The sequence below is a fragment of the Lonchura striata genome, chromosome 19 (genome assembly GCF_046129695.1).
Source record: "Lonchura striata isolate bLonStr1 chromosome 19, bLonStr1.mat, whole genome shotgun sequence".
NCBI classification, from domain to species: Eukaryota; Metazoa; Chordata; class Aves; order Passeriformes; family Estrildidae; genus Lonchura; species Lonchura striata.
The window spans coordinates 2,185,091-2,197,304 of NC_134621.1; the positions used below are offsets into that span (position 1 = coordinate 2,185,091).

Genomic DNA, 12,214 nt, shown 5'->3' on the forward strand with positions numbered 1-12,214 from the left:
AAATACTAGGAAAAACTCAGTTGAAAGAACTAGATAGCCCACAGTGTGTAAGACTGTAAAGATAAAATGATATCATGTCCATTAATATAATGAAAAATTGTAAAGAAAAACTGAGTTATCTGGTAAAATGCAGATATACGTTGAGTGCATTAACCAAAACACCCAAATCTTCAGAATCACAGGAATCTGAGTCAGAAATACCAGAGAAATGCACTGAGAAAATACTAGAAGTACCAGTTATGCACTGCCACCTTCAGAGCACTGCTGGGAACACCAGAGGAACATTTAAAAATTGGTCTAGAGGGTGATGCCTTGAGAAGGCTGGCCTAGAGCAGAGGCTGGACAGAGCTAAAGAATAAAGCAGGGATTTATTAAACAATCTCCTCATGGATCCACCTTGGGCAGTACCAGAGCCCAGCCAGGGCTGCACCCAAGATGAACCAAAATGGTCACGAGGGCTCTCACTTTGGTAAGTTCTGCTCCATTAGCATATTGGAGTTAATTGTGCAATTCCAGCTTTAGGTTATGAAGCCCCATGGTGTGATATTACGCATTTATATTATATGAAATCTGGTTTCTCTCTTTATCGCGCGTTGTTTGCGCGCCTGGGCCTGCGGGAGCCGCCACTTCCGGGTGCGTCACGTGGGCAGCGCGTCATGTGACCCGCGGCGCTGCGGGCCGGAGGTGGGAGAGACCCGGGGGGACCCGGGGGATGTGGGGTCACCGGGGGATTCGGGGTCACCGGGGGCATGTGGGGTCACCGAGGGATTCGGGGTCACCGGGGGATGTGGGGTCACCGGGGGATTCGGGGTCACCGGGGGATTCGGGGTCATCGAGGGATTCGGGGTCACCGGGGGGATGTGGGGTCACCGAGGGATTCGGGGTCACCGGGGGATGTGGGGTCACCGCGGGGATGTGGGGTCACCGGGGGATTCGGGGTCACCGGGGAGATGTGGGGTCACCGGGGGATGTGGGGTCACCGGGGGATGTGGGGTCACCGGGGTATTCGGGGTTACCGGGGTATTCGGGGTCACCGGGGGATGTGGGGTCACCGGGGGATGTGGGGTTACCGGGGGATTCGGGGTCACCGAGGGATTCGGGGTCACCGCGGGGCTCTGGAGCCCCCGGGATCGCTCAGCGGGTCAGAGCGCGGGGGATGGGGAGCGGCTCCGCAGGGTCGAGGCCGGGTCCCCCCGGTGCCGCTCCCGGTGCCGGCCCTGACGCCGCCCGTGCCCCCCCAGGCCATGGCCGCCCCCCGCCCTCCCCGGGTGGTGCCGGGCGAAGCCTCCGAGAGCGACTCGGAGCCAGAGCTGCTGGTGGAGACGGGCGGGGAGGCCCCCGCAGCCGGGCTGAAGGTGCCGGGCGAAGCCTCCGAGACGGAAGAGGAGGAGGAGGAGGAGGAGGAGCAGCAGAGGCCGAAGACGCCGCCGGTGCTGGCGGAGGAGCCGGCGGCCGTGTGGGCGGGCGGCCCCTCGCTGCTGCAGCAGCGGCTGCGGGAGGGCTCGGCGCGGCTGCGGGCGGCGGTGGGCAGCGCCCTCCGGCAGAGCTACGGCGGCGCCGCCCGCAGCCTGGGCGGGCTGGAGGGAGCGCTGGGCCGGGCGCAGGTGACCGCGGCTGCGGCCGCGCACTGCCTGCGCCTGGCCCGCCGCGACCTGTGCGCCGTGGCGGACACCATCGACATCGTCACGGCGTGTCAGCTCCTGCCCGACATCCGCGGGCAGCTCTGACCGGCACCGCGTTCGGCAGCCCCGCTGCGGCTGGCACCAGCACTGCTGTCCTCGGCATCGCCACTTGTATCTGCCGCGGCAGGGTCGTCAGTGCAGCATCCTGCTGAGGCTTGAGTTGTGGTGACATCGAGTCGTGTTTGCAGCACCCCGCACTGACCCTGAAGACCTCCTCACCACGGTGGCATCGTCACCAGTGTAGCCACAGTGACACCAAACAGTGGTTTTGGCACAGAGACCGCCAGCCTGGTGCCCCAGGACCTGCGTGCTCCCCTGGCCAGCTGCCACCATCCCTGAACTGCAGCCTGGTGCTGGCTTGTCACCATTGTCCCCAAATGCCGCTGTTTTATGTGACATGGAACTGAATAAAGCTGTGGTGGTGTCAGAGCTATAGTGGGGAGCTTGGCCAGCACTGTGAGGGCAGAAGTGTTGCAGGAGCTGGACAGAGTAGGGTGACATGGGTGCTGGTGTCACATTTGAGTTTACTGGTAGCCCAGGGGATTAAATTGGTGGCCTGGGTTGTATTCCCCATGTCCCCAAGCACTGGTACTGTCACCATCTTGCGATGTCCCTGGTGCCCCCAGCCCCAACACTGTGTCCCCCCCTGGGGACACTGACCTCGCCCCATCCCAAGAAGGACACTTGGCTCTGGGGCCAAAGAAGGGTTTATTTGTGGGGACATTTGTACCAAAACTCCAGAGGACACAGGGAGAGGGTGTGTGTCCCTGGAGGGGGGTCACATGCAGGTGTTCAGGCTGTCCATGTACTCCTGCAGAGCCTGCAGCCGGGCATCGATCTCAGCCAGTTCAGCTGAGGGCTCCTTGGAGCGGTTCTCTGGGGAGGTCAGTGCAGGAAAAAAGGGTTAACAAAGGTCTGGATTGGGGTATCCCTCAACTATCTAGGGGCTCAGGTAGGGCCTCACCTTTACCAGGGTGCTTGCCAGCAGTCCTGCGCACCGGCAGCTTGTGGCCGGCAGCTGGGCGAGGCACCTGGGGGGAGGTTGGGGTCACCAGTGACCTTCTGGTCCCCTTGCTTTGGGATGAAGAGGGGCGGGGGAGCCCCAGAGGGGCAGCCACTCACCACAGAGGGGCCATTGCAGAGCGAGGTGCTCAGGGGTCTCCGTGTACGGGTCACTCTCCTGTCCCTGCCCAAGGGGGGTGATTAAAGGGTGCTGGAAGGGATTCCCAAGCATCCTGCCCTACCCCAGCATTACCTGCAGGGCGCGGGCTCCGGGCGCTCATGGCCTTTGCTGCCAGGGCTCCCTCCCAGGCGCCAGCTCCAGGAGCTGTCAACTGCAGGGAGAAATGGGGGTGGGGGAAGCTGAGGAAGGAGCCCCAGCACGCAGTGGGTGCACCCCCAGCCCTCCTCCTGCCCCCACTCACCAGACGAGCTGCGCTGGTGGCTCCTCGCTGGGCTGCTGCTGCCAGAAGCCACTCCACGCCGCTGGCTGCACCCAAGGGAGATGGTGGTCAGGGGGAAGATGGGGCTCGAGGGAGGAGGAGACCTCCGAGTACCAGGGAGGGATGGTGACGAGCTCTCAGCACCGCTTACTTTCTGAGCTCAGCTTCCTTCTGCCGGTGCTGCCGGGCCCTGACAAAGGCAGTGGGGTCGAAGCGTGGTGGGCGGGAGCCTGGCAGGGGAGGCAGAGGAGGGGATCAGGGTGAGGAGGGAGCGAGCCATGTCCTGTCTCCACTCCTGGGTGTGTGCTCCCAAGTGTCCCACACCTGCAGGTGACAGGGACTTTGGCGAGGGGTGGCCCCGGCTGCTCCTGTGGCTCTCCAGGGATGCCGAGCGTCGCTCCCGGGCACGTGGGGCCGGGCTGGCAGATTTCTGGCGGCTGCCAAGAGGACCAGTACCATCATGGGGGGACAGGGGGACACCCCACGGTGGTGAGGGTCCTCCTGTAGGGTTCACCCCAGCCTCACCCTCTCCTGCAGGAGGCCAGTTCAGCTGTCAGGTTCTTCACCCGCAGCTGCAGCTTCTGCTCTGACGCCTTTGCCTGGGCCAGCTTCGAGGGGGGAAGAAAGGCTTACTGTGCATCTGGCAGCCCCCGTCCTTTCCCAGAGCAACTCCCACCCCTCCCAGCCCACCTCTGCAGCCAGCTGCCGGTACTCGCACTGGTGCCGGCGCTCTGCTGCCCTCTTCTCCTCCAGCGCCTTCCACAGCCTGGGAGGAATGGCAGGGGGTGGTCTGGGGGTTCTTCCTCACCCTGAGAGACAGGAACCCCCAACCCCATCCTGGTGTCACCAGCCCCACTCACGCATCCCGCAAGTGCTGGGTCTCCTCCAGGCGCCAGGCCCGGAGCTGGCCCAGCTGCTCCTGCAGCTCCCGCACCAGTGCCACAAGGTCCGGCCGCCCCGCGTAGGGCAGTGGCAGCGGGTAATGGATCCTGGAGGAGAACACGAGCAGGGGGTGAGGCTGGAGTCACTCCCCCGTGACTCCTGCCTGGTGTCCCTTGTCACCTATCGAACTCCACAGAGTAGACCAGGATGAGGTAGCGCTTGGTGTTGAGGGGGGAAGAGGTGGAAGGGGGAGGCCGGCTGATTGCTCCCACTTTCCGACTGTGCAGGGTCTCCAGGTCGGTGAAGGTGAGGAGCTCCAGGCTGACAGAGTCGCTGCTCTGCAGAAAGTTTGAGAAGCTGGAGGGTTCAGTCCAACACACACCCCAGCCCAGGTACCCCCAAAACACCGTGTGGGAGAGCAGCACAGCCACACCTGTGTCAGTGCCGACTCCAGCATGCTGCAGAAAATGCCAAACTGCTTGAAATTCCCCGTTTTGCGGGTCAGGTCCTCGATAACTGCGAGGAGCAGGGAGATGTTTCGGTCAGTGGCAGCCGTGGGAGATCCCCTCAGCCCCCAGGATCCCTCCGGCACTCACAGGCGGCATCGAACTCTCCCCTCCACAGGTCGCTGGTGCCGTGAGCCTCCACCTCCACCCGCAGCGTGCTGCGGCTCAGGGTCACCCGCACCGTGTGCGCCCCGGGCCGGAAAGCGCACTCGGCCTGCAGGTACCGCGGCTCGCCCATGGCACCAGGGGCTCTGCGGGCAGAGCGCACCAGGGCAGGCAGGGGCACCCCAGGGACACAGAGGGCACCTGGGCAGGCAGGGGCACCCCAGGGACACAGAGGGCACCCCCAGAGACACAGAGGGCACCCCAGGGACACAGAGGGCACCTGGGCAGGCAGGGGCGCCCAAGGGACACAGAGGGCACCCCCAGAGACACAGAGGGCACCCCAGGGACACAGAGGGCACCCCAGGGACACAGAGGGCACCCCCAGAGACACGGAGGGCACCCCAGGGACACAGAGGCCACCCCAGGGACACAGAGGGCACCCTCAGAGATACGGAGGGCACCCCCAGAAATACAGAGGGCACCCCCAGAGATACAGAGGGCACCCCAGAGACACAGAGGCCACCCCAGGGACACAGAGAGTACCCCCAGAGACACTGAGGGCACCCCAGAGACACGGAGGGCACCCTGGGCAGGGAGGGGCACCCCAGGGACACAGAGGGCACCCCCAGAGATACACAGGATGCCCTCGGGAAAGAGGACCCCCGCTGGAGGGCTCGGAACAGCGGAGCTCGGGTGGGCTCTGGGCTGGTGAGTGCAGAGCAGGAGCGAACGGGGAGCCCACAACGCCACGAGCGGACCCTGGAGCTTTTGTTGACTTGGGCTCTGCTGGGGGCGGGCGCAGCGCGGAGGGGTGGAGAGAATACAGAGGAACAAGGGGAGAGCCGTGCTGCCTGCGGGGCAGTGCGAATCCCAGCGCTTGGCGGGCCCGTTCAGGAGGTACCGAGGGAGGGGAAGCGGGGGTGGCCGAGCCCGCGGTCTCGCTCAGCCGAGCGAGCAGCGCGGCCGCACCGCGGGAGCCTCACCGCCCGCCGCCATCCGCCGCGCCTCGGCCAAGCCCCGCCTCACCGCCCGGCCCCGGCCCCGCCCCGCCCCGCCCCGCCGCACCCCCGCCTCATTGGCTGGCCGCGCCGCTCTCCGCCGCTCATTGGCTGCTGGAGCCGTCCGTCATCGCAATGCCGTTAGCCGCTCTGCGCTGCCCGCCGGCCTCCCGCTGCTATTGGCTGTCCGGCGAAGCCCGCCTCCTGTTCGCGCTGCGCCATTGGTTAATGGAGCTGTCATTCATTTTGAGGCGGAGGTGGAGCCACGCCCTCTCTGCTGCCTGAGTGGGGTGGAGCCATTGATGGCGGCCGCGTCCCGTTCCCGTGTGGGATACGAACGGGATACTGTGCCCGGGACAGGACAGAACCTGAGGCACTGCAGGAGGGAAGCGACAAGAACCTCGAACCTGCTTTTATTAACCAGTGAGGGACTGCGGGATGCCCCTAGAGGCTGCAGGACTGCACTGGAGAGCCCCAGTGTTTGGGATGATCCCCTCCTGAAATGGTTGGAAGGGGCATCCCCAAGGCTCCAGAACCTTGCAGGAGGTTGGCCCCCATAAAACATTGGGGAGGAGAGTAAATACAGCCCTCAGCACACCCCAAAACCGCCCCAGGGACTTCCAGCAGCCCTTCTCAGCCTTTGTCTGGGCAGTGGGTGGCACTGGTGGCATTGTGAGCGCCCCACATCCAACTTGGGACCTTCAAAATGGCACTCCGGGCCCTCTAAATGAGTTTGAGCTTTAAAAGCATAAACCTTGCAATGTATAAGTGTGGTTTTGTAGCGCAAAAATGCCGGTTTGGAGCATAAATTGACTGGTCTTCCACGTGTAGGATTTGGTGATTTAAAAGTGATGCTGTTTCCCTTGATTTTGAGGATTGCGTTGTGTAAATAAAGGTTTGGGAAGCTTGGGGCTGAATCTGAAGAGTAACACTTTGGACCTTATGCACAAGCAGAGGCAGGATGAGAGGTGCAGGGCACAAATGCAGACCCAGAGTGACTCGGGAGGTGTTTTTGACTCTGGGGGTGACTGGGGCTCCTCGGGCAGGTTCTGGGCTCTCTGCCCTGGCAGGACTAAGAGGCCAGCTGGCCACAGCTCTGGTGGTCACCCTGGGGTTTGCTTTACTCCTAATACAAACGTGTATACTCTAACAAATATTCAATATCACATATATCATACCAGAAATGGTGCGAATTATATCTACTACACATAACACCTTGGACCCCAGCACACCCTGAAGGGCCTTGCTTCACCAAGGCCTGTTAACCCCTGTCAGGAAAATTAATCTACAAACATCAGAGGTTTATGTCCAAAAAGGAGACACAAGAGTCCTTCTACTTTATTCAAATAAAGGGAGAGGTCATGGGGCATTCCCCTGGGGTCTCTCCAGTTTCTGGAGGATGTAGCCCCAATTTTCCACATTTCCCTTCCTCTTTCCCCATTGCCTGAAGTACTTGAGAGGCTCAGACTTCCCGATGTGCCTGATACCAGAAATTTCTCTCTAATGTATAGCACTCCATTTAAATTTTTAATTCCTACAGAATTTAGGGTTTTCCCCCATTGTTTCTTTCACTTTTCAATATCCCATTTATCAGCGAACCTAAAGCTTATTTGTAAAAGCAAACATCTTGTTTCCATTCATCAATGAGTGGAATCCTTCCCATTGTTTCTTTTACCTCTCAGTGCCAGTTTTACCCACCAGCAGACCCACAGCTTGTTTGTGAACACAAATCTGCTATTTCTCTCATCCCCAAGCCCCTCTGTGACCCCCACGCTGGTCTCTGCTGTGCCCTCGGGAGCTTTCCGTGGGGAGGGACAGCAGAAGATCCCAGGGACCTGTAATGAACAAAGTTCCCAGTGCTGGGTGGACGGGGCCTTCTTGATTCCCATGGCAACACCGGAACAGTTGCTAGCTCTAGTTAAGTGCTGATATTGAAATATTAATTAGCTAATTGCTCTGTTTGTTTTCTCTAAACCACTTGGAGATCACCTACCCCCCCCACCCATGCTGCCATTCTAGGACTGAGATGCAAATAGGGGAAGCCATGGAACCATAGGAGCGTGTTTTGGGGGATAAGGACACCCCTAAATGAAGAATTAAACACAGCTGAGGGGGCTGGACAGGTACGGTATGCTGGCTGAGGAAAACGCATCCCCCGATGGATGTTTGACCTGTCACCATCACCTACGGAGGATGAGACTAGAGTGGGCTGTGGGAAGCAGGAACAAAGGAGATTTCCCTGGTGTCATCACAAGGAAAGGAGAGGGGACAGCTGCTGCTGGGGATTTCAGTACCAGACTCTCGAGCTCCGTGTCGAACCCCCTGCCCAGCTGATCTTTTGAATAAAGAGCTGACCATTAACAAAGGCACAAGCCCTGTTTATTTCAGTTTATTATCTCAGCGTGCCCCCCAGGCCAGGGCGTGGAGCCTCCGGGCAGCATCGCGGAGCCGCCCGCGGTACTCGAGGCGGCGGTGCAGCCCCGGGGGCACGGCGGCCAGCGCGCCCCGCAGCCCCCAGCAGCCGGCGGCGATGGTGCCCGTGGAATCGCTGTCCCCGCCGTGCAGCACCGCCCGGGCACACAGCTCCTCCCAGCTCCCGCCGGCCGCCAGCAGCGCCTCCAGGGCCACCATGGGGGCGTCGTGGCCGCTGCGCCCCGGCCACCCGTCCAACGCCCAGCCGAGGTACTCGGTGTCCCGCTCCGCTGCGGATGCGAGGGATGGCACCCGCGGCGGGCCGCCGCCTTCCAGGAGCCCACGCGAGGCCAGGTACCTGCGGACACAGGGGGACGTGGAGGTCGCTGGGGACACCGGTGTCACCACGCAATGGGGTGAGCAGTGAACTGGGGGTCACTGGGCTGCGGCTCCCCAGCACCCCTGTGACCCCAGAGAGCTGTGGGGACACTGGGGACAGTCAGAAAAAACTGGGGGTAGCAAGGCACTGGATGCCATGGGCATTCAGTAACACCAAGAAAGCTCAATGCCCCAGGAACCCAGGGACACAAAGGTCACTGTCCCTGAGGATGACATCTCTGGCAGGGACACGAGGGACACGATGGGCACTGCCAGCCCTGTGAACAGACTGGGCATCAGGGTCAGCAGTGGCACCAGTGACACCACTGCAGTGCCCTGCCAGGACCGTCAGACAGCCTGGATGGCACCAGTGGCACTAATGGACCCCTGAGCCCTTTGCAGTATCCTCCCAGCCCCTCCTTGTGCTCCCAGAGTCCCCCCAGAACCCTCACAGTGCCCCCTCACCGGTGCCACGCCTCCCCAAAGAATGGCCAGGCAGCAGCATTGTCCTCCACGGCCACGCCGGTGCCCTCCACGTAGTCCCATGCCAGGGGCAGGACCCGCAGCAGCTCAGCCCCCCAGCGTTCTGGGGGTTCGCCCCGAGCCCCCAGTGCCCCAAAGAGGGCCACTGCCAGTGCTCCAAGGTATCCTGTGGGGACAGGGGCTTCAGGGGTGTTCTGCTGTTCCCTCCAGCCCTCCCCTGCCCGTCTGGCACTCACCGGTGGGGTGGTGGTGGGTCATGCGCCCGCTCTCGATGCTCACCCGGATCAGAGTTGGCAGCTCTGAGGCGTGTGGGTACCTGCGCTGGCATCAGACCAGTCCCCACTCCCCTGCTCCTGTATTTCCAGTCTTGTCCCCATTCCCATACCACCACCTTTGTCCCTGCTCTCCTTGTCCCTGCTGTGCCCATTCTCCCAGCCCCATCACTTCCACATCCCACTCTTAGCTGCTCTGTGACCTGTGTCCCTCTTTGTCCTTCTTCCCTATTGCTGCCCCCATGTTTTCGGTCCAGCACCACATGTCCCCAAGTCCTGGGGACCGGTGTCCCTCTTCCCTATTGCTGTCACCATGTTCTCTGCCCCCAGCCTCCCAGCTCCAGCACCACATGTCCCCAGGCTCTGGACCTTGTCCCCTCCAGCTCTACCAACTCCATGTCCCCACTCCACTCTGTGTCCCCATTCCTCTCCCTCTGACATCCTCATGTCCCTCTTACCCTACTCCATCCCTTCACCTCCCCTCCAGCTCTGACACTCCCATTTCCCCAGCTCACACATCCTCATGTCCCCACTCCCCCAGCTCTTATCCCCATCCCATGTCACTCCCCCTCATTCTAACATCCCCGTCCCCATTCCCCCAGCTCTGATACCCACACCCATGTCCCCAGGTGTCCCCAGGTGTCCCCGTGCCCACCTGAGGCCGATGGCCAGGCTGCGCATGGCAGCCCCGCAGCCGGTGCCGCGGGGGTTGAAGGGGATGCGATAACCCTCGGGCTCCCCCGGCCGCAGCTGGGAGGTGCCTGGGGGGACACGGGGGCGTGAGGCTCCCTGAGCCCCCTGCCTCTCCCCAGTTGCTCGGGCCCTGCTCACCTAGGATGCTGCTGGGTCCGGGCTTGCGTCCCTCCATGTCCCCCATGGCGGCCACATAGCGGCGAGCCAGCTCCTGCAGGAGGGGCTCTCCCTCCAGGCCTGTGCAGGGTGTGAAGAACACACCCAGGTTACCCAGGCTGGCAGGGAGAGGCCCCATGAACCCCCCAAAACTGAAAGGGGAGAAGAAGACCCCCATTGCACCACCCCCAAAAATGTGGGGAAAGGGCACACTGCCCCACAGACCCCCCAAAACTGCAGGATAAGTTTACTGGATAATACTTGGTCTATTCGAGCTAGGTCTCATAAGCTCTCATAGACAAGTATTATACCCTTGATAGCTCAGCTACCCCAGGTGGCATAAAAGTAGTATGATGGCCCTTGTGACAGTGTTGGAAACAAAAAAGTTTCAATAAAAGGCAAAATAAAAAAGCTCTTTACAGAGAAAAACTGAGCCAGGGCAAGAGGTTCTTGCTGCTGCTAAAACACTTCACAAAAGCTATTTCTTTATTTTGTTCTCTTCTTTTCTAGTGAATTGCTTAGGCAGGACTTTTTGGCTCATGTCCAATTAGCTATCCTTAAGTTTGAGGTGAAGTCCCCAAGGTCCTGTGAGATGTCTTTTAACCAAATTGACGAGAGAGACTTTTGGGCTTTTCTCCTTTTTAAGGAGACAAAGGGTAACTTGTCTGCTCCGTCAACAGGGGCCACATTCCTACAAGTGGAGAAATGGGGACTCTTCCTGAGCACTGCAAGCTGAGTGGAAAGGGGTACCCTGCCATGTTCCCAAAGTGGGAGGGGAGTGTCCCTGTCTCCAGCACCCAGTATGGGAGAAAAGGGCACATAAATGAGGGAAACCACACAGACATAGACATACTTACAGTCCCCATGCACATAGACACACTCACAATCCCCACACCACCCACACCTAGAGGAAACAAGGATGCACATCCCCTGAAGCCTCCCTGGAAACTGCCAAAAGGTGGGGAGAGTGGAATAAAGATGCCCCAAAGCTCCCTGCAGAGCTGGACAATCCCAGCAATCCTCCAGCTTGACTCAGGGATGTCACTGGGACCTCCCCAACATATCCTGGGGCTATAAGGGGACACCCAGCCACACCCCCAGACACCAACCACGCAACCCAAGGAACACAACAGGGACCCCCCACCCCTTAGGGAACATTCAGTGACACCCCCCTCCAATGCCAGCCCGGGGTACAACGGGGACCCCAACCCCAGGGACCCCTCCCTTGTGTCGGTGGGGCGTCACTGAGTCCCCGCACCTGTGGCCAGCCCCTCGGCGGTGGCGAGGTGCAGGACGGTGTCATCGCTGACGGGCCACTCGGGGGGCTCCAGGCTGATGGCTGCCAGCCCCCCCAGCTCGGCCAGCTCGCCGTGGATCTGGGGGCCCGAGGTGCAGTATTCCCAGCGGGCTCCCCGGTAGCCCAGCGCGTCCCCCACCCCGCTCAGCACCATGGCTGCCTCGTAGGTCTCCACCGAGGGCACCCTGGGGGGACAGAGGGTTCAGGGGGTGCCAGTGGCGGGGGAAGCCCCAGGGGTCCCGCTGCACTCACGTCTCCTCCATGGTGCAGCAGCTGGGAACGCCTGTCAGGCTCAGGGCATGCGGCCAGTGCTGGCCAGGGGCCCTTAAGGGGACCAGAACACTCCGGGGATGTGGGGTACAGGGCTGCTGCCCCACAGCCAGGGGGAGAAAGCAGCAAGGGACTCCAGGGCCATCCTGGGTGGGGGAGGCAGAGGGAAAGAGAGGCTCCAGGGGCCCCAAATCTTTTCAGGGACAAAGCTTTAAACTGTGGCAACAAAGCGCAAAACCAAACTTCAAGGTTCAAACTGTTTTCAAAGGTTGATTTTTAGAGCCCCAAGCCCCCTATTTAAGAACGAAACCTTCTTTTGGAGGGTTCAAAACCCTCTTTTACCACTGAAGTTTCCACTGGAGTGCCTGAAGCCCTCTAGTCAGCACCAAAGCTTCGCTTCTTGGGGCCAGAGAGGATCACCTCCATTGCAGGGTCCACATGGTCATTTGTGGCATCTCACCTATTAATTTTTTTCATGCCTAAAGCCTCCAGTTTAGGCCCAAAATCCTAATTTTTGGCTCCCAACCTCTCTTATATTAGCTGTTGCTTTTTTTAGGGCACAGAGTTTCATCTTTCGGATCCAAACCCTCATTTATTGGACAGAAATCCTGCCTAGGCTACAAATCCAAATTTCGATG

The 12,214-nt window shown here is 60.6% G+C and overlaps 3 protein-coding genes across 3 annotated transcripts; 1 reads left to right on the forward strand and 2 right to left on the reverse strand.

The window, feature by feature from the left end:
- The first annotated feature begins 643 nt into the window (after positions 1-643).
- BLOC1S3 (biogenesis of lysosomal organelles complex 1 subunit 3) lies at positions 644-2,111 on the forward strand. The gene is made up of 2 exons (XM_021538696.3): positions 644-684; positions 1,242-2,111. Exon 2 carries the CDS (start codon positions 1,245-1,247, stop codon positions 1,725-1,727), a length of 483 nt encoding a protein of 160 aa, XP_021394371.1. The 5' UTR covers positions 644-684; positions 1,242-1,244; the 3' UTR covers positions 1,728-2,111.
- Positions 2,112-2,371: 260 nt separating this feature from the next.
- Positions 2,372-5,109, reverse strand: CCDC61 (coiled-coil domain containing 61). Its single transcript, XM_021538695.3, has 13 exons — positions 4,603-5,109; positions 4,440-4,522; positions 4,187-4,344; positions 3,985-4,113; positions 3,815-3,890; positions 3,650-3,732; positions 3,449-3,561; positions 3,276-3,354; positions 3,107-3,171; positions 2,938-3,016; positions 2,805-2,868; positions 2,647-2,713; positions 2,372-2,558 (listed from the first exon to the last, which is right to left on the reverse strand). Exons 1-13 carry the CDS (start codon positions 4,748-4,750, stop codon positions 2,461-2,463), a joined length of 1,242 nt encoding a protein of 413 aa, XP_021394370.2. The 5' UTR covers positions 4,751-5,109; the 3' UTR covers positions 2,372-2,460.
- A 2,879-nt stretch (positions 5,110-7,988) lies between these two features.
- Positions 7,989-11,575, reverse strand: LOC110474901 (ADP-ribosylhydrolase ARH1). The gene is made up of 7 exons (XM_021538694.2): positions 11,559-11,575; positions 11,268-11,491; positions 9,992-10,090; positions 9,816-9,921; positions 9,125-9,204; positions 8,871-9,054; positions 7,989-8,385 (listed from the first exon to the last, which is right to left on the reverse strand). Exons 1-7 carry the CDS (start codon positions 11,567-11,569, stop codon positions 8,013-8,015), a joined length of 1,077 nt encoding a protein of 358 aa, XP_021394369.1. The 5' UTR covers positions 11,570-11,575; the 3' UTR covers positions 7,989-8,012.
- Positions 11,576-12,214: the final 639 nt, after the last annotated feature.